We start from the raw sequence: 20,574 nt of genomic DNA, 5'->3' as shown, positions 1-20,574 counted from the left end.
ATTCTTACTCCGTTTGGTGTTCGGCTGAGTTCTTTATCTCTTCATTTGATGTTCTAGGGTTTCAGGATTGTTGATTCTCTGTTTGGCTTAGTTTTTCGTATCTTTGTTGTGGAGGGACGGCGTGGTGCTTCTGCCTAGACCGCCATCTTGCCGGAGTCCTCTGTGTCTATTCTTTTTATAACTCAGAAATGATTAGGTTTAGGACCCACCCTAGTCTAATATGACCTAGTTAACGTAACAAAAAACCTATTTCCAAACAGAATCACATCCACAGGTACAGGGGTTAAGATTTCAGTGTTTGGGGTACATAATTCAATTCACAATAGACTTGCTGTGGGACACTGGGCAGGTCACCTCCCCTCTCTGTGCCTCTCTTCCTGCTTCTGTAAGACTCATGGTTGGTCACTATGATCTGCTCATCTTTTCATGTCCAAGGTTATATGGTGGATATAAAAGAACAGGAAAAGACATGTCCTCGGGGCACTTGGATTGGGGGGTGGGGGTGTTGGACCTACCAAGCTCACGCTTGTAGCACCATCTTCCCACTCAGCACCCATCTCTCTAACCCTGTCTAACCAGGCTCTATGGCTCGTGGGGGATGCCATCCTGGGGGGGTGCAATCCTGGGGGTGCCATCTGGGGGCTGTGGTCCCAGGGGATGGAGGCAGCAGCCCATCCCTTTATCCACTCAGCTGGACTATGTCGTGGACACATACTCTGTGCCTGCCACTGTGCTGTGCCCACAGAGTCTCTCCACCAAGACGACTGGCCCCCATGAGGGCAAAGAGGGCACTGTTGTCCCTCTTCCCCCACACACGGGGATAACCCCCAGTTACTCTCAGGCCGCCGTGTTATGCCCAAGATTGGGCAATGATAAAATCAAATGATATAGACCCTCTCTTCTTCCCCATTTCCCCCTGCCCCCTCACCGCCATTTGAGTGGATTCCTCTCCTCCCTCTCAGGCCCACTTCTCCCTGGAGCTGTGGGGGCAGGTAAGTGCTGAAGAGCCTTGTAGAGCAGGGCCCCACCAACCAGAGGCTTCTCACCCTCCTTCTTCTTTGTGTCCGCAGGAGCCATGAGGTACCACGTCGCCATCAGCTGCCACTTGGTGTGGCTTTTCGTGCTGATCTCTGGGTGCTGGGGTAAGTATGACCTTCCCTGCAAGGGGGACTGGGCTGGAGGGCATGAGCCAACAGCGTGACTTTGTGCTTTGGGATGGCGGGGCGGGAATGGGCTGCTCTGGGACTGTGGAGACCCGGCCTTGCTGTGTAACTGAGCCCCACACTTCCCTCTCTGAGCCTCAGTTGCCTTCTGCAGCACTCACGTGGCTGAAAATACCAGATGTCCCCAGGGCCCAGAATTCATGTGAGGGAATGGGAGGAGCCTTGAGAAATACTTGAGCTTGAAGGGAAGGAGACAACTGTGACGCATTCTCTGGGATGCAGGGCCTGGCCACAGTTTGCATCCATTTCACAGCTATTTTTTGCACACCTACTGTCTGACCAAGGTCCTTGGATGGCGCAAGTGGTTTTCGATAGGTTGTTAACCTAAAGGTTGCCAGTTCGAACCCACCTACTGGTGCCACAAGAGAAAGGCCTGACTATCTGCTTCCATAAGGATTACAGCCAAGAAAACTCTATGGACCAGTTCTACTCTGTAACGCATGGGTTGCCATGAGTTGGAATTGACTGAATGGCAGTGAGTTTGGTTTTGGTTTTTACCGTATGACCCTGTGTGTGCCCACTGTGCTCGACCCTGGGGGTATGGAAGAAATAGCACATTCTCAGGGTGTCCAGAGTCTAGTGGGGGAGAAAAACATGTGGGAATTACTATAATGCAGGGTGGATGGAGTGGTAATAATGACATACACAGCTCTGGAGAAGCCCGTCAGAAGAAAAGGTTAATTGGGTCTGTAGGGGTGGAGGCATCCAGCCAGAGAGGAGGCATCTCACTAGAGCTCTGGTGGCGCAGTGTTTAACCATTCTTTTGCTAACCAAAAGGTCAGCAGTTTAAATCCACCAGCTGCTCCTTGGAAACCCTATGGGGCAGTTCTGCTCTGTTCTATGGGGTTGCTATGAGTTGGAATCCACTCAATGGCAATGTGTTTGGGGGGCATCCTGGAGGAGGGAGCAGCCTGAGGACCAGCCTTCCTTTCCCCTCACCTGCCCAGCAGTATGCTGGCCCTGGTGCCCACGGAGGAGGCCAGGAAAGGCCTGGGTGTTGCTTCCCCCAGAGCCCTGGCGATCAGGTGGTGAGGGTGAGGAGCAAAGCAGCTCTGGGCTGCGCTGAAGGAGGACAGGAAAGCAGCATGCCTGGGAGGGTGTCCCTGGGGGCTGTGGTGTCCCCAGGGAAGAGCCGTGGGCATGGCATTCCTGGTGACAAAGGCAAACATTCCTGTGGGGGGCCCAGCTCCTGCTCTGTCCCTAGGGAGCCAGGGGAGTCTCTAGAGGAAGCTGCAGCCTCGCCCCTGTTCTAGTGCTAGCATCTTGCAGCCTGAGAGTCCTCTGAAGGCCTCCTGTCCTGGCCTCCATGTTTGCAGGGGTCTCTGCTGGAATGCCGCCTGTGATGGGGAGCTCACTCCCTTAGAAGCGGCCTAGGATTACAGCACAGCCTCAAGGACTCGGAGGAGGCAGAGAGGGAAGGAAGCTAAGACTTTCTCTCAACTCCTGACCCATTTTACCCCAGGAGAGACTGCATCCCCAAGAAGCAGCTGGCCCAGAGTAGTACAAAACAGGGCCCAGCTAAGCCTTGATCAGGTCTCTGATCCTCCCTGGGGGCGTTTGTCAGGATAGCAGCCCCTGCCTGCCCATCTCCGGCCCTAGTCAGGGAGGCTTCAGTTGGGGGTAGCTGAGACCAGCTCTGGCCCTCTGGGTCTGCTGGACAGGGAAGTCAGGGTGCCTTGCTCAGCCTCTCCAGGAGCTCTGCGACCCTGGACACTCACACCCTTCCCCACTCCGTTCCACTCACTTTCTTCATCTGTTAACAAAAAGTACAGCATATATGTAAAAATAGACCAGGGACCAAGACCTTGCTGCCTTCCTTGGTGAGATGCAGCAGTTGCCCTGAGCTCTCCAGATGAAGATGGTTTGTGTATCCTACGTAGGCATGTGAGAGGCTGCATAGGGCTAGAACTGCTGGGTTCCACTTCTGTCAAGGGCTTCATTTGGCCAAGTTTCTTAACCTCTCTGCTTCAATTTCCACATCTCTAAAGTGGGAACAATAACAGGACTTTCCTCCTTGGGTTTCCAAAATATCAAATGGCTTAATTCATATAAAGCACTTAGAATAATGCCTGGCACAAATTAGGTGCTACGTAAGTGGGTAGCTCTTTTATTATCGGCAGTAATCCTTCTCTACTACCCATTGCCATCGAGTTGATTCTGACTCATGGCAACCGTATAGGACAGAGTAGAACTGCCCCGTAGGGTTTCCAAGGAACAGCTGGTGGATTCTGAACTGCTGACCTTTTGGTTAGCAGCCAAGCTCTTAACCACTGTGCCACCAGGGCTCCAGTCTTTCTCTAGGGGGAGCAAAATGGGGCATAGAAAACAGATAGCTTAAGTGAGTTGCCTGAGCAACTTCTGGGCAGAAGGAAGGTGATCAGCCTGCCCCTGGGCTGGCCTGCTTTGCACATATATACCAGGATCCTTTTCTTTCTCGTTGCTGGCACAGCCCTCTCTTGCTGGTCCCTGTCTGAGGTGGCAGTGTTGTTCCTTTAGCACGATGGGGCAGTGGCTGACTTTAGGGATTGGACGGAAGGTGGTTTACTGCACCATCTTCCCACCCTGCCTTCCCAACACCTGCCCCTGACCCCCAGCCTGTCACTTGTCCCCCAGACCGGACCACACTGCCCCTACCCATTTCATTTCCATCTGGCCCCATGGCCCCAGCATCTCTCTTCTCCCTCACCCAGTAGTCAGGGATGGATCAGGCTCTGGACAAACCCTCTGAGATGTCAAACCGCTTGTCAGCCTGTCGTCTCTGCCGAAGCCTCCTGCCCCTCTCCCTCCATCCCTCCATCTCTCTGGCCTCAGTGTGCTCCTGGGCACTTGTCATTCTTTGTCTCTGGGTATATTGGGGAGGCAGGAGGCGAAGGTCTGCCCTTCTGCATCCTTATCTGACCCAGCCAGGCCTGGGCTTACATGAAGCATCCTGCTGGGCCAGGTGAGATCCTGCTGGGTTGCACAGGTAGTCCCTAGGTGCTGGGCATGAGTTGTGTGGTGGGCTTCCCTGGCTTCCCCACCTGACACCAGCATGCCAGGCTCTTGTCAGCTGGAGCTCCTGTGGGCCATGCTGCACCCCCTTAACAGGACAGTGGTGCACAGAACCCCATTAGCAGGGAGGCAGAGAGGGAGGGTAGAGCTTTTGTCCCCATTCCAAGGCTGGGACATGGGGGGCCAGAGGGCTAGAGGGCTGTGCCCAAGTCCACATCACACAGCCAGCAAGTGGCAGAGCGTGCAAGGCCCTGACTCCTGGAAGGCTACTCTGGACTCCTGGTCCAGTGCCCCTTCCTTGTCACGGAGCAAGAGTCTGAGAGTCCTGCCTGATGCGGAGCTCAGTGTGAGCGACTTCTCCCAAATATTCTTGTTCCCTTCAGCCTCTCTTCATTGCTTTGATGGCTGCGGAGGTAGGTCTGGACTTGAATTCAGGCTGATCTGGGTTTGAATCCAGACTCTGCCCCTTGCCAACTTTCTTTAAGCCCCTGGAGGAATCCCTTTGTTCTACGATTCTGGATAAAATTCATACTTCCTGGTCTGGCATTCAAGACCCCCCACAATCTGGCAAGAACCCTTCCCACACAACCACACCTCGTGTCTGGTCATTCCCAGAACAGGGCCTGTGGACACTTCCCACCCCTGTGGCCTTGCCCAGGCTTTGTGCCCTTCCTGGCAGGCTTTTCCTTCCATGCACCATGTGGAAATCCTTGTCATCCAGTAGCTGCAACTCAAATGCTGCGTGCTCTGGGAACCTCCCCCAGCCCTCTCCCCTCAGGCCTCTATGGTTAAAAGCTGGATTCCTACTGTTATTAGCTGCTGTCGAGTTGGCCCCTGACTCATGGCGACCCCATACACTACGGGATTGTATGGTTGTGATCCGTAGGGTTTTCATTGATGGGTGGGGGCTGCATTTGAGGTGCATTGGCTGGCAATCGAACCTGGGTCTCCAGAATTCTACCACTGAACCACTCCTGCTCCCATCCTCATTCCTATTACGGCATTTGAAATACTTAAAGTCATGCTTGGTAAAGTAGAGGGTCCGCGAAGAAGAGGAAGACCCTCAACGAAATGGATTGACACAGTGGCTGCAACAATGGGCTCAAACATAGCAATAATTGTGAGGATGGCGCAGGACCGGGCAGTGTTTTGTTCTGTTGTACACAGGGTCGCTATGAGTTGGAACCGACTCAACAGCATCTAACAACAACAAAGTCTAGGGGATGTTATATCTCCCTTTGTGGTGTCAGGTAGGGAAGTTCAAAGTGAGAGTTGGCTAGGAGGGAGGGCAGGGAGAAGGGTTCAGGGCAGAGGCTGTAGTACTGCATACCGTGGGGGAGAGGGTGGATGTGTGAGGCAGGGGTTGCCGAGCTTCTCCTTACCAAAAAGTACCCATGCCCTCCTTTCTACATTCACTCACGTTCCTGCTTTGCCTCAAAGTTCCAGAGACAGTGGTTTTGCCTTCATGCTTGAAAAGTGGTTTTTAAGAGAATAAGTTACCTATCCTTCCCCTCTCCCGCCGCTGCCTCCCCCCAGCACCCTCCCGGTCCCCAGATGCCCACGCTGGCAGCTCAAGGCCACCGGGCCTCTGAGGGTGGCAGGCCTGTTCTGAGAGCAGGGAGCCTGCTTGGTATGTGGCGGGTGACACGTCCCTGAGTCTCTGCCCAGCTACTCGTGCAGAGCGCTCAGTGCTGATTATCGGCAGGTCCTGTAAAATAAAATTTAAAAATGAATGATGCTGCTGCAGGCAGTTTTTTTTTTCTCCTTGTTGGTTTCCCTCCCCCATCAGCCCAAGCCTGCTTTCTGAATTCTCTCTGGGCACCCCGGAGCCTTCTGCCTTGGCTTAGCCACTTCCTGCTCTCCTGAATCCGGAGCCCAAGGCCCCCAGCAGAGACCAAAAGTGTTCCCCTCTGGCTGCGCAGGTGGCACCTTATTAATACCAATGTTAATAATAGCTACCAGTTATCGAGTGCTTGCTGTGTGCCAGGGGTGCTGCACTAAGCGCTTTATGTATGTAATCTCATTTAATCCCCAGGACAGCCATGAAGTAAGTCCTATTATTATTGCTGTTTTACACATGAGTAAACTGAGTCATAGAAAGGTCACATGGATAGAAAGAGGCACAGGCAGATTTCAAAGGAAGGCGAGACCCTTTACCACCAGCCTTTTTCTGAGGCTGTTGTGTGCGCAAGGGACTATGGGTTCCTGATGTGAGAGGGCAGAGGGGTGTGTACGTGTGTGTGTGTGCCCGTGTGTGCCTGCATAGGTGAGATGGTCAGGGAAGGCTTCCTGGAAGAAGGGACATCGAAGATGAGACCTGAAAAATGAATAAGAATTTGGCAGATGAAAGCAGAAGGGTCTGGCCAGGAGGTGAGAGAAAGGCTATAGTGTTTGTGGGACCAGCAATGGTATCTGCCTGGCTGTCTGGGCAGGTTTGGGGGAGGAAGTCAGGCTGAGGCATGAGAGGTGGCCCAGGGCCTGGTCACACTGGCCTCTTGGTTATTCCTCTTGATAGAGTCCCATATAATTCTTAGGGTTTCTTCACTTTTTAAAATCCTTTTATCTGATTTTTCCTCAAATAAGTTGGTGTCAAGTGCTTTATCTTCAATGTCACTAATTCTGACTTCCATTGCCTCAATTCTGCTCCTGTGACTTTTATTGAGTTGTCTAATTCTGAAATTTTATTGTTAATCTTCTTGATTTCTGATTGCTCTCTCTCTATGGATTCTTGCAGGCTGTTAAATTTGTCATTATGCTCTTCTCTAATATTTTTAATTTCCTCTATTGTGTGTTCTGCGTTTTGCTTAATTTCCTTCCTAATTTCTTGAAGAGTTCTGTATATTAATCTTTTGTATTCTGCCTCTGGTATTCCAAGAAATTTTCCTCCTCTGGAAAATTTCTAGATTCTTTATTTTGGGAGCTTGCTGAAGCCATCATGGATTGCCTCTTTATGTGATTTGATATTGACTGTTGTCTCCGAGCCATCAATAAGTTATTATATTTATTTGTTTTATGTTTGCTTACTGTGTCCCAGCTTCTTATTTTGTTTTGATATGCCCAAATAGGCTGCTCATATGAGCTAGTTTGATTATTGGCACCTTTTAAGCTCTGCTGTCTTGTCACCAGGTGATTAGATAGATCTGTTACTAGGTATGTGAGCTCAGGAGTCGGCCCACTACTTCTGTATGGATTCAGCTCAGGTGCCCAGGTAGATAGCCACCAAGTGTGTGGTGTAGGCTCTCACTTACAGTCCTAGACATGTGTGGGTGATTGGTGTAGGTACAGGCATCTGGCTGCAGCAGGGGGACACACTCTGAGCAAGGCAGGGGGCTGACGGCTGCCCCCGAGTGTCTAGGAGGAAGGCATGTCTCTGTTCCCTAGAGCACGTAGGTGGGTGGGTTTTGCAGCAGGACTATGAGCACCTAATGCTGTTGGCTCTAAGGACTGGGGGGCACCTCTTATTCATGGGCCCATATGGCAAGTGGCTAGGTGGTGTGGGTGAAGACCCTGCTTAATGGGTGTCAAATGTCAAGAACCTGCTACTTCACAGCTGAAACAGTTGAAGTTAGAGAACAACTGTACTCAAAGTCCGTGGATCTCTTATGCCTGTGCCTAGGCAAAGGAACTATGCCTACCCTGGGTTCCTGGCTTAGCGGAGCCAGCAGTTTATTATTTACCCTGTTTGTTAATTTGTTCACCTCCAAGGCAGGGAGAATAGTTCCGGGAATGTGATGGATCCTACTTCTGGCACAGGGGACGCGGCAATTGCTGAAGCTGGTCCAGGACCCAGTGCAGAGCAGGGAGTGGGGAGGTAAATGGAAGAGAGGTTTTTCCCTAAGGGGGATGTTTTTGATCCACGTGGTAAGCTCTACACAAGTGCTTATCTTTCATGGAGGGCTGCTTCTCACTGGCTCTGGGTGGCCGTGTCGAGTTTCTGGTGCTGAGTCTCTCCTGGTGCGGAAAACGCACCTCCCGAGCACGGCTGCTTGCCTGCCTCACAGCTCACCCCCGAGCTGATCAGGCCTGAAGGGCTCAGGCCCTCGCCAGGTCAGGTCTGGCAACTCCTCGCTGCTTCCGAACTGTCTCTCCCTCCGCTTGCCACTCAGTCCAGTTCCTCAACTCTGCCTTTGATGTTCAGGGCTCCCAGATTGCCGTGTATAATCGAATCACCTGTTTTTTCGGGTCTTTGTTGTAAGAGGGTCCACCGGAGGTGTCTGACTACTCTGTCTTCTTGGCCCCACCTCTCCACACTGGCCTCTTGGGAGGCCGAGAACCAGGACAGTCCTTAATGCTCTACTCAGATTCCAGGCAGAGGGAGCTGGAAAAGATGCCAGGGTCTCCTAGTTTTCCCCTGGTCCCCTAGAAGGCATTTCGGGTGGGAGGGGGAAGTGCCCACCCTGATCCCCTCCTTCTCACCCTCCGGGTGCTCAAGCCTGGCACAAGCCCTGAAGGGTCCCGGGTCAGCAGACGTTCGAGAAGGGAGACCGTTACCTCTGCCATGTTCAGAGCCCTTGGAGGACCCAGCAGGAGATGGGGCGGCAAGTACTGAGCAACGAGCCTGCAATGAACAGACCACACCCCTGGCTGACAGTGCCAAGGGGGAAAGGGCCCTCGCTTGCTTGCTGAAGACCACTAGGAAGGGCATGCGGGGACAGGTGAAGCCAGCCTCAGGGAGGCCTCTGTGTGGGGGACTGGTGGTATGGGGGCTCAGCCCATGCAGGTATCACCTTGCCTCCTCCAGACCCAGTCCCCACCCCGAGGTGGTCACAAGACTGGCACAGGGGCTGACAGCACAGGCTTTGGAGCTCGGCAGGTCTGGGTTCCAGTACAGCCCGCCCCACTTACTAGCTGTGTGACCAGGGTAAGTTACTTATCCTTTCTGAGCCTAGTTTTCCTCAGAAGTTAAATGGGGATAATGATAGTCCTTGCCTTGCAGCAAGGATTGCCTGAGATGATGTGGGTGGCTGGTACAGAGAAAGGGTTTCATATGTGGCAACTATTACTACTATTATTATTTATTGTACTGGATCAGCAGACCATTTGTCCACACAAAAAATATGTATTGAGGGTCTTCTAAGTGCCAGGCACTGTTCTGTCACCAGGGTTACAGCTGTCAGCAAAGCAGGCGGTCCTTGTCCTCGCCGAGATTGAGTGCTGGGTCAGTGCTGCTCAATAGCAACACAATGTGATCACGCATGTAGTTTTCAGCTTCCTGGTCCAAGCTGCACTGAAGGCATTGGTGAAAAACAAGGCTTCAGGAATTGACGGAATACCAATTGAGATGTTTCAGCAAACGGATGCAGCCCTGGAAGTGCTCACTCATCTATGCCAAGAAATTTGGAAGACAGCTACTTGGCCAACCGACTAGAAGAGATCCATATTTATGCCTATTCCCAAGAAAGGTGATCCAACCAAATGTAGAAATTATTGAACAATATCATTAATATCACACAAAAGTAAAATTTTGCTGAAGATGATTCAAAAGTAGCTGCAGCAGTACATCGACAGGGAACTGCCAGAAATTCAAGCCGGATTCAGAAGAGGACTTGGAAATGTGGGTATCATTGCTGATGTCAGATAGATCCTGGCTGAAAGCAGAGAATACTAGAAAGATGTTTACCTGTGTTTTATTGGCTATGCAAAGGCTTCGACTGTGTGGATCATAACAAATTATGAATAACATTGCAAAGAATGAGAATTCCAGAAAACTTAATTGCTCTCATGAGGAACCTGTACATAGATCAAGAGGCAGTCGTTCGAACAGAACAAGGGGATACTGCGTGGTTTAAAGTCAGGAAAGATGTGGGTCAGGGTTGTATCCTTTCACCATACTTAATCTGTATGGTGAGCAGATACTCCGAGAAGCTGGACTATATGAAGAAGAATGGGGCATCAGGATTGGAGGAAGACTCATTAACAACCTGCGTTATGCAAATGACACAACCTTGCTTGCTGAAAGCGAAAAGGACTTGAAGCACTTACTGATAAAGATCAAAGATTACAGCCTTCAGTATGGATTACACCTCAACATAAAGAAAACAAAAATCCTCACAACTGGACCAATAAGCAACATCATGATAAACGGAGAAAAGATTGAAGTTAAGAATTTCATTTTACTTGGATCCACAATCAACACTCATGGAAGCAGCAGTCAAGAAATGAAAAGATGCAATGCATTGGGCAAATCTGCTGCAAAAGACCTCTTTAAAGTGTTAAAAAGCAAAGATGTCACCTTGAAGATTAAGGTGCGCCGTGGTGTTTTCAGTTGCCTCATATGCGCGCAAAAACTGGACAGTGAATAAGGAAGACTGAAGAAGAATTGACGCCTTTGAGTTGTGATGTTGGTGGAGAATATTGACTATACCATGGACTGCCAAAAGAATGGACAGATCTATCTTGGTAAAAGTACAACCAGAATGCTCCTTAGAAGCAAGGATGGAGAGACTACGTCTCACATACTTCGGACATGTTACCAGGAGGGATCAGTCGCTGAGGAAGAACATCATGCTTGATAAAGTAGAGGGTCAGCGAGAAAGAGGAAGAACCTCAACGAGATAGATTGATACAGTGGCTGCAGCAATGGGCTCAAGCATATCAGTGATTGTGAGGATGACGCAGTGTTTCTTTCTGTTGTACGTGGGGTTGCTATGATTTGGAACCAACTCGACGGCACCTAACAACAAAACAACTGGTTGCATTAAAAAAGTAAAAAGAAACGGGTGAAATTCATTTGAATAAATATTTAACCAAGTATATCCAAAATGCAATCAACATAAAAATATTGAGATTTTAAAAATTTTAACTTTTTTTAATCAAAGTGAAATTCACATCACATATAATTAACCATTTTAATGTGTACAATTCAGTAACATTTAATACATTCACAGTGTTGTACAACCATCACCACTACCTCATTCCAGAATATTTTCATTACATCAAAAGAAAATCTGGTACCCATTAAGCAGTCACTTCCCATCCTCCTCTACCCCAGCTTCTGTGCTGTCTCTATGAATTTATCTATTATGGACATTTCATACGAATGGAATCATGCAGCATGCGATCCTTTGAGTCTGGCTTCTTTCACTCAGTGTAATGTTTTTGAGGTTCGTCCATGTTGTAGCATGTATCAGTACTTCATTTCTCTTTATGGCTGAGTAATATTCCATTGTATGAATGTATCACATTTAGTTTATCCATTCATCTGATAATGGACACTTGAGTTGTTTCCACCTTTTGTCTGTTGTGAGTAATGCTGTAATGAACATTGGAGCACAAGTATCTGTTTGAGTCCTGCTTTCAGTTCTTCTGGATATACATCTGGGAGTGGAATTGCTGGGTCTCATGCTAATTCCATGTTTAACTTTTTGAAGAACCACCAAATTGTTTTCCACAGTGGCTATACCATTTTACAGTCCCCCCAGCAATAGACAAGGGTTCCAACTTCTTTACATCTTCACCAACATTTCTTTTTTTTTTTTATTGTTGTTGTTATAGCTGTCCTAGTGGGTGTGAAGTAGTATCTCATTATGGCCTATTTTTTTCTTTTATTGTATTTTTAGCAAAAGTTTACACAGCAAATTAGGTTCCCATTTAACGGTTTCTATACATATTGTTCAGTGACATTAGTTACATTTTTCACAATGTGTCAGCATTCTCATTATTTCCATTCTGGTTGTCCTGTTTCCATTGATCTAGCTTCCCTGTCCCCGCTTACCTTCTTATCTTTGCATCTTTGCTTTAGGGTAATTATTGACTGTTTAGTCTCATATACTTGATTATTTAAGAGGGCACAGTACTCACCAGTGATGTTGTTTATTTTATGAGCCAATCTATTATTTGGCTGAACGATGACCTCTGGGAGTGGCTTTGGTTCCAAGTTAAAACGGTATCTCAAGGCAATAGTCATTAGGATCCTCTAGTCTCTACTAGTCCAGTAAGTCTGGCCTTTTATAGGAATTTGAGGTTTGTTCTATATTTTTCCCCATTCTATCCGGGGCCATCTATTATGTCCCTGGTCAGAATGTTTGTCAGTGGTAACTGGGCACCATCTAGTTCTTCTGATCTCAGGATAGATGAGGCCGTGGTTCGTGTGGGCGATTAGTCTTGTAGACTAGTTTCTTCTTTGAGTCTTTGGTTTCCTTCTTTCTCTTTTGCTCCTGATGAGTACAGACCAATAGTTGTATCTTACATGGCCGCTTGCAAGCTTCTAAGACCCCAGACGCCACTAGCCAAACTAGGGTGTAGAACAATATCTTTATGAACTGTGTTATGCCAATTGACCGAGTTGTCCACCAAGACTATGGTCCTAAGCTTTCAAACCCAGTGTGGTGCAGTGAATTACTTAATATGGCCCTTCTAGCCATGGTCTTTGTGACTCACAGTGATTGAGTGAGACCATGCAAATAAGGTGTATGAAACCCTAACGAGGGGATTGGTCAGTTTCACTATCCCACTGGGCTTAAAATGAGCCATCCTAGAGGTGAGAAGAGAGGATCTCACCACCACCAAGAAAGAAGAGGCAGGAGAAGAGTGCGTCCTTTGGACCTGGGATCCCTGTGCTGAGAAGCTGTGGAACCAGGAGACCGAGAGAGAGAGAGAGAGAGAGAGAGAACTATAACACTGAAGATGGCAACCAGTGGTGGCAGAGGCAGGAGACCAGCAGGAGATGGTGTGGTGGGCTTCCTGGCCCACAGAGCGAGAAAGCTGGGCACCTTCAGGCAGGAGGTTTGCTGGCAGAGTAGGGGGCCTCTGGACACTTGGTGGAGCTAGGTTTGCTGACCCATGGAGCTAGAGCTGAGTGCCTTCAGGCCGAGGCTTACTGGCAGATGTCCAGAGGCATCTGGGCACTTATCAGCAAGCTAGAAGAGCTCCGTAACACTTGCCCGAGCAGGGCAGAGGCCAAGGGGCCAGAGAGAGGTGTGCCTGCAGCACAACTGAGAAGAAGCTCTCCTGATTGAAGAACTGTATCCTGTGTGTTCCTGAACCTGAATTATAACCTGTTATTTCCCTAATAAACCCCATAATAGTGAGTATGGTCTATGAGTTCTGTGTGGCCATTGCAGTGAATTATCAAACCCAGCAGAGAAGTAGAGACTGCTGTGGGAGGGACAGTTGGTGTCAGAATTGGTAAATAAGTTGGAGGGTGGAGGCATGTCTGACCTCTGCCTCATGGGAATCAGCCGTGGGCTGTGGATCTTGATTCCCCTTCCCCCTTGTGAAGTTAGAGGAGGTCAGATGCCCCCACCACACCATTTTTACACCCAGTAAACCAATCCTGTGAGGTGTTTGGTTATTTCTAGGAAGTACAGTCAGCCCTCCGTATCCGCAGGTTCCGCATCAGTGAATTCAATCAACGTGGATGGAAAATATTAAAAAAAAAAAAAAAAAGCAAGTTCCAAAAAGCAAAATTTGAATTTGCTGTGCTTAGAGCACTACACTGAATCCAAGCAAATGAAGTGCTGTGTAGGCATCCCCTGCTGTAGCCTACCGCCATTTTACAGATCCTCAGTCTCTCTCCGGCACTGGTTGTTTGAGCACTCTTTGCCTCTCGACTCGTTAGTTCGCTGCTTGTGTTGTGTGCACACTTTGTTTCTGTGAAAAAATGGCTCCTAAAAAGCAATGAAGTGGTCAAAGCAATCCCTCAAAGGCTAAGTGTAAGGGGGTTGAGGAGAACGAGAGGAAGAGTTTCAGGCTAGTAAGGGATGGCTGCCAGCTCTGTAAAGCGCTGCAGCCTCCAGAACTTCAAGGTCACGGGAGAATCAGCATTGGCTGATGCCCAGGCAGCATCAGCGTTCACGAAAAACTCCAGAAACTCGTAGAAGAGAAAGGTTACCTTCCAGAGCAAGTCTTCAATTGTGATGAAACAACTATTTACATTGTATTAGGTATTATAAGTAATCTAGAGATGATTTAAAGTATACTAGAGGACGTGCGTAGGTTATATGCAAATACTATGCCATTTTATATAAGGGGCTTGAGCATCTGTGTGGGGTCCTGGAACCTCTCCCCTGTGGCTACTGATGGAAGACTGTATATGCAACTGTGCCCTTATGTGCTTTATTATATAAATAAATATATATGCAGCACACACGAACATGTATATACATATGTCTATAGATACGCCTATACACGCACACCCATATACTCAAACATGTGCCTTTCTATACACATATATGCATACATATCTACCTTTGTAACCACATACATATTTTTGGTTGTTATTACTAATGTTGCAAAATTGTATATGTTATAGTGTTTTCCAAAATTGTCCCTTATTTTTGTGTACTTCTTAGTGTCATCATTTACCAGTATTGGGTATTACCTTCCCATCACCAAAAATAACACGTGTCTACTATCTTCCCATCTCTGGTAGCCGTCAAAGAACGTTGCTTTCTGTGTGTATACCTATTCTTGTCTTTTTATAAAAGTGAGACCATGTAATGGTTGTCCCTTTGTGATTGACTTATTTTACTCAGCATAATGTCCTCCAGATTCATCCATGTTATGTTATGAGGACTCATCATTATTCTCTATAGCTACGTAGTATTCCACTGTGTATATGTACCACACTTTGTTTCTCCATTCATCTGCTGATGGGCACTTAGGTTGTTTCCATCTTTTTGCTATTGTGAATAACGCTGCCATGAACATAGGTGTGCATGTCTGTTCATGTGACTGCCATTAGGTCTCTAGGGTATATAGCTAGGAGTTGGATTGTTGGATCATAAGATATTTCTATTTCTAGCTTTTTGAGGAAGTGCCATACTGTTTTCCATAGTGGTTGTACTTGTTGTGATTTATTAAATTAAATGTTTTACACCCATTTTTTCTCATAGGAAATCTTTGAAATCCTGTGTGTGTTTTATATCCACAGCACATCTCAGTGTGGACCAGCCACATTTCAAGTGCCAAATAGCCCCATGGACCTGGTGGCTGTCGTGTTGTATGGCACAGACTGGCTGACCATATGACTTGACAGCTGTCTGCCTGCCTGCTGGGCATTATTTCTCATTTGCCTCAAAGCAGGACAGTGACAGGGTCCTGGGAAGTTGGTGGTAGCACTGGACTCAGGCTCAGGGCCCACTATTCTGCGTCACCTTGCAGAATGCATGAAGCTGGAATGGGAGTGTGTGACTGACGCTCTTATCCTCTGACTTTCAGGCCAGGTGAACCGTCTGCCCTTCTTCACCAACCACTTCTTTGACACATACCTGCTGATCAGTGAGGACACGCCCGTGGGTGAGTTGGCACAAGGGCTGATGGTCATGGAGTGGGTTGGGGTGGGCTACTTTCCCGGAAGTGAAGAGGATCTTAGCGGTTGAGACCATGTTTTATTTATTAGACTCTCTTCCATGGCATTCCTGACAGGTGTTCATCCAGCCTCTGCTTGAATGCCTCCAGGGATGGGGCACTCAGTACTTCTGGTGGTGGTCCATTCCATTAGTGGGGAGTTCTAAGTGTCAAAGAATTCATCAAATTGAGCACAAATTGTGGCTCATTTCTCTTCCATGTGAAGCCCTTGAAGGTATTTGAAGATGGCAGCTGTCCGAGAATTTGTTTTGTGGCCTTTTGTTCTTTTCTGTGATTAAGTTTTCTGCATTAAATACGCCTGTTTTTGCCATTAGAAAAAAATGGACTGTTCAGGAGATGACCACAAGCATCCTGGTGTCCCCACCCCCACATCACCTAGATCTGTCTTCATGGGCCCCTCTCGTGGCCTTTCTCCTATGCCTACAATGCAAGATGTGTGCTGTGTAGCCTCATGGCCCTAGCACACCTCTAGGGACAAAGAAGCTTCTCAGGAAATGATAGTTGAATCCGATGGACGCATCTTGCAGCCGTGCCTATGAGAGGGAGGTGGCATTCTGGGCATTGATGCCTGTGAACAAGCATACAAATAAATGGCACCCAAAAAAGCCTCCCCTCTCCAACCAAAACTCTGTCGTCCATCCTCCAATGCTTGTCAGTGTCCTTTTAGGGAAGGTGCCTGTGGTATTTCTTCAGCTCAGGTCTGTGAATGCTTACTTTGGGTTTAAGGGCAGTGGCTATGTGCCATAGTCATTGTGAGTCAAGGCATCAGCGTGATGCATCTTTGTGGAGCATCGCTTGAACTTGAAAATGGGGAGGATGGTTTGGAGAGGGGATGGGGTATTAAGATATTTCACTAATTGTTGTTGTTAGCTGCCGTCGAGTCGGCCCCAGACTCATGATGACCCCATGCACAATGGGATCAGACCTTTGTGATCCATAGGGTTTTCAGACAGATCATTTAAAACATTCTGATATAAAACCAAATGTGGATGTATGATAGAGTAGATGCAACATTCTTCAAAGGAAGTCTTTGCTTGAGGTGGGGAACTCTAGGCAGCCTCAGACTCTCCCCTGCTGTTCATGGGGCAGTGCAAGCAGCCCATGAAGAGGTCTTTCCTTTCGCTCTTCCTGGTGGATCTTTTGTGCACGTGGGTGCTGGGCACAGCAGGTGTGTTCTGCGGTGTTGTGGGGCTTGTCCTCACGGTCCAAACCTGTTGCCATTGAGTTGATTTCAATTCAGCTATAGGACTTCCCCATAGGGTTTCCAAGGAGCAGTTGGTGGATTCGAACTGCCGACCTTTTGGTTAACAGCCGAACTCTTAACCACAAAAATACCACAAGTGGATGACTTTAAAGAACAGACATTTATTTTCTTACAGTTTAGGAGACTAGAAGTCTGAATTCTGGCACTGGCTCTAAGGAAGTCTCTCTCTATTGGCTCTGGGGGAAAAGCTTTTGTCTCAGCTTCTGTTGCTCCAGCATTCCTCAGTTTCTTGGTGATATTTACATGGCATGTGTCTTCCATCCCACCCCCGCCCCCACTGGTGCTTTCGCCTGTGTCTGATCTACTCTTTTTGTAACTCAGAAGTGACTAGGTTTAGGACACACCCTTCGCTGATATATCCCAACTAACATAACAAAGAAAACCCTATTCCCAAATAGGATTGTATCCACAAATATAAGGGTTAGGATTCCAACACATATTTTGGGGGGACACAGATCCAGCAATAACACCATTTTAACCTCACCCTCTGTCTTAGTCATCTAGTGCTGCTATAACAGAAATACCACAAGTGGATGGCTTTAACAAAGAGAAATTTATTTTCTCACAGTCTAGTAGGCTAGAAGTCCAAATTGAGGGTGTCAGCTCCAGGGAAAGGCTTTCTCTGTCTGTGGGCTCTGGAGGAAGGTTCTCATCATCATCAGTCTTCCCCGGATCTAGGAGTTTCTCTGCGCAGGAACCTTGGGTCCAAAGGATGCCGCACTCTGCTCCCGGCACTACTTTCTTGGTGGTATGAGGCCCCCCCCCCCACTCTCTGCTTGCTTCCCTTTCCTGTTATCTCTTGTAAGATAGAAGGTAGTGTAGACCACACCTCAGGGAAACTCCGTTTACATTGGATCAGGGATGTGACATTAGTAAGGGTGTTACAATCCCACCCTAATCCTCTTTAACATAAAATTACAATCACAAAATGGAAGACAACCACACAATACTGGGAATCATGGCCCAGCCAAATTGATACACATATTTTTGGGGGGACATAATTCAATCCATGACACCCTCCTAGAGAGTCCTTTGGGGTAGAGGGAGTATATTTGGGGCAGGTGGGCCCATTGAGGCAAATGTATGACCAGCCACTAATGGACCAGGGCTGCTGGCTGAGGAGATGAAGGTCTCTCCTAGGTGAGCGGTACTGGCACCATCTGAGACCTCGCATTGTTCCTTTCACCCTGGGCATGGGGTCCTCAGAGGCCTGTGCTTCAGGGGAGGTGATAGGGTGGGATGGTGTGGGTTGGGTATTGCTTGGCCAGTGCTGGTGGTGACAAGCCCTGGGCTGATGCCCACCTTCTGCAGGCCCTGCTCCAGACCTTTGGCTCTGACCGTTGATTGTCTTTTGCAAACACCAGGTGGTATTGATTGGCCTCCAGGAGCAATTCCCAGGATTCGGACACTTTAAGGCTGCACTTGGCCGTCATAATGAGGGTGTCCATTTGGTGCAATGGGGATTGATCTCTGGCTCCAGGGGGCCATAGGAGCGAGAGGGAACTTAGTGAGCTGGAAGACAGCTCTGCTTATCTCTCTGGGCAGGAGGTGGGTGGGTGCACCTGAGATGGGTCCCACTGGCCCAGCACCCTACCAGCCTTTTTCCTTCCTTTTGCATCAGGATGGGGCAGCAGAGACAGGCCTAAAAGTCATGAGCCCAGTTTTTGCTCCTTGCTGTGTGACCTTGGGCATAACACCTCCCCTCTCTGGGCCTCTACCTCCACATCTCATCAATGAGAGGCATGGGAAAGATGGGCCCAGTGAGCTTTGGCTTGGGCAGCCTGGCAGGCCCCAGGGGTCTTCAGGTCCTTGGACGAGACAGGCTTGGGGACCTCTATTGAGGGCTGGCCACCACATGGCCCTGGAACTTCATGGGATAGTTCCAGGTACTGTCCCTGACCAGCAATGGCCAGAGTGAGGGTTGGAAGGGCTTGTCCCAGGGACTTGCCCTTCATCTGCCTTGTGGTATGCGATGGCCTAGAGACTTGACCTGGAGGCTTGCTTCTCACTAACCCTTTGCTCTCTGAATCTCAGTGTTCCAACCTGCAAAATGAGGATGGGATATTCACCTTACTGGGTAGTTGGGATGTTTACTCACAATTCTATTAGCTCCAAAGCCACCACATCTGGAATGCTTTGTTACTGAAGTCAGAGCCTGTGTGTCATCCTGGTAATGGCTGGTTGGGGTGGGGTTCCTGCCAGCCACTGGCTTGCGATTGGGGTAGTGCAGAGAAGCCCATAGATGAGGTGGGTCCAATGTGGTGGTCAGTGCCAAGCCAGAGGCAGAACCCAAGTCTGGAGTGGTCAGCTCACCAGAGGAGGTCATAGCTGTGGGCTCCAGGTCAGATTGTCCACCTTCTGCTTGGACCCCTCCAGTGACAGGGAGCTCAGGATCTTACAAGGCAGCTCACTTCTGCACCGTAGGACAGTTTCTGGCATAAATTTTTCCTAGTAGCAATATAAAATCTTCCTCCCTGGAGCACCTATCCATTGGACCTAATTGTGACTGCTGGAGCCTTACATACTAATATTAATGCTACCACTAATAATAACAATAACATTATTATAATTATATGACAGATTATATATGTAATAGATATTATTATAACAACATTTATTGAGTACTTGAGGTCAAGTACTAAGTGTTTTTATGTATTAATTTATTTTTTTAAATTTCCTTTATGAATTGGAGATGGAGTTTGGCTATAGGCTCTAATATGTAGTTTGCAGTATGAGTTTCTGTGAATACACTCTCCTGGGTTGAAGACTGGGACTTTAATCCACCTTAGACCTTCGGAGCCTCTCCATTTTTTATGCTCTTGCCTCAATTCCCAGCACGGGGCCAGTGGCCTGATGCTCAAGAGTGGATGGGGGCATGGCAGGGCCATCTGAAATCCCTTGCAGAGGCTGCACTTACTGTTAGTATCTCCTCACCTATCTTGGGCTCCAATTCCCTCTGTACAGTGTTCTCTTTGAAGACCAATCTCCCAGTAGAAGACAGAGCAAAATGAAGTCATTAAGTAGCTTTGCCTTTCCCGAAAGGGTGAAAGGGTCCGTTAACATTGCTGACTTCCTCAGACAGCCCCCTCTCCCACCCCGTGTATGTCTTACTTCAGATTTGAACATCAGTCGTTGGCGGCAGAGCCTGGCCTAGGCAGGGCAGAACAAGGGCAGAACAACAGTTCAATCCATGGTCAGGCTGGGTGGTATCGTCCACCTCTGGTTATCAGCACTGAGTGGCCACATGTGCCTTTAGGATGAGGGACACCCCTGCAGGGTGCTGTCTCCAGTTCACCTCCTGAATCCATTTCAAACACTATACTAATAGTACTCACGTCCAGATCACCAGTGACCTCCACATCACTGAATCCAGTCATTAATTCTCAGACCTTATGACCTTCTAGTGGTTGATCTTGTCCTGCTCCTTGAAACACTTTCTTCCCTAGGCTCTCGGGACATCACACTCTCCTGGTTCTTCCTAACTCTCTTGCTGCTCCTTCTCAGTCTTCCTTTGCTGATTCCCTTATATCTCCTCAACACCTCTTAACATGGGAGGGCCTCAGGGCTCAGCTCTTGTATCTTCTTTCTTTATTTTGTTGTCGTTCAGAGTATACACAGCCAAACATACATCAATTCAAGAGTTTCTACATATACGATTCAGTGACATTGATTACATACTTTGAGTTGTGCAACCATTCTCAACTTCTTTTTCTGAGTTGTTCCTCCCCCATTAACATAAACTCACAGCCCCCTAAATTTTTTATCCAATCTTACAAGTTACTGTTG

The 20,574-nt window shown here is 48.3% G+C and overlaps 1 protein-coding gene across 1 annotated transcript in view; it reads left to right on the top strand.

Moving 5' to 3' along the window:
- Positions 1–20,574, top strand: part of LOC105756641 (cadherin-23-like) — a 271,618-nt gene that overhangs the window by 52,725 nt on the left and 198,319 nt on the right. Inside the window, exons 2-3 of the mRNA XM_012557511.1 lie at positions 1,071–1,142; positions 15,375–15,452. Of these exons, the coding sequence (XP_012412965.1) occupies positions 1,076–1,142; positions 15,375–15,452 (145 nt within the window). The 5' untranslated portion in view covers positions 1,071–1,075. The remainder of the gene's footprint in view (positions 1–1,070; positions 1,143–15,374; positions 15,453–20,574) is intronic.

The sequence above is a fragment of the Trichechus manatus genome, unplaced genomic scaffold, assembly GCF_000243295.1.
Source record: "Trichechus manatus latirostris isolate Lorelei unplaced genomic scaffold, TriManLat1.0 scaffold00106, whole genome shotgun sequence".
Classification (NCBI taxonomy): domain Eukaryota; kingdom Metazoa; phylum Chordata; class Mammalia; order Sirenia; family Trichechidae; genus Trichechus; species Trichechus manatus.
The sequence above is the reverse complement of the archived record's forward strand: the minus strand, read 5'-3'. Positions and strand labels throughout refer to the sequence as shown.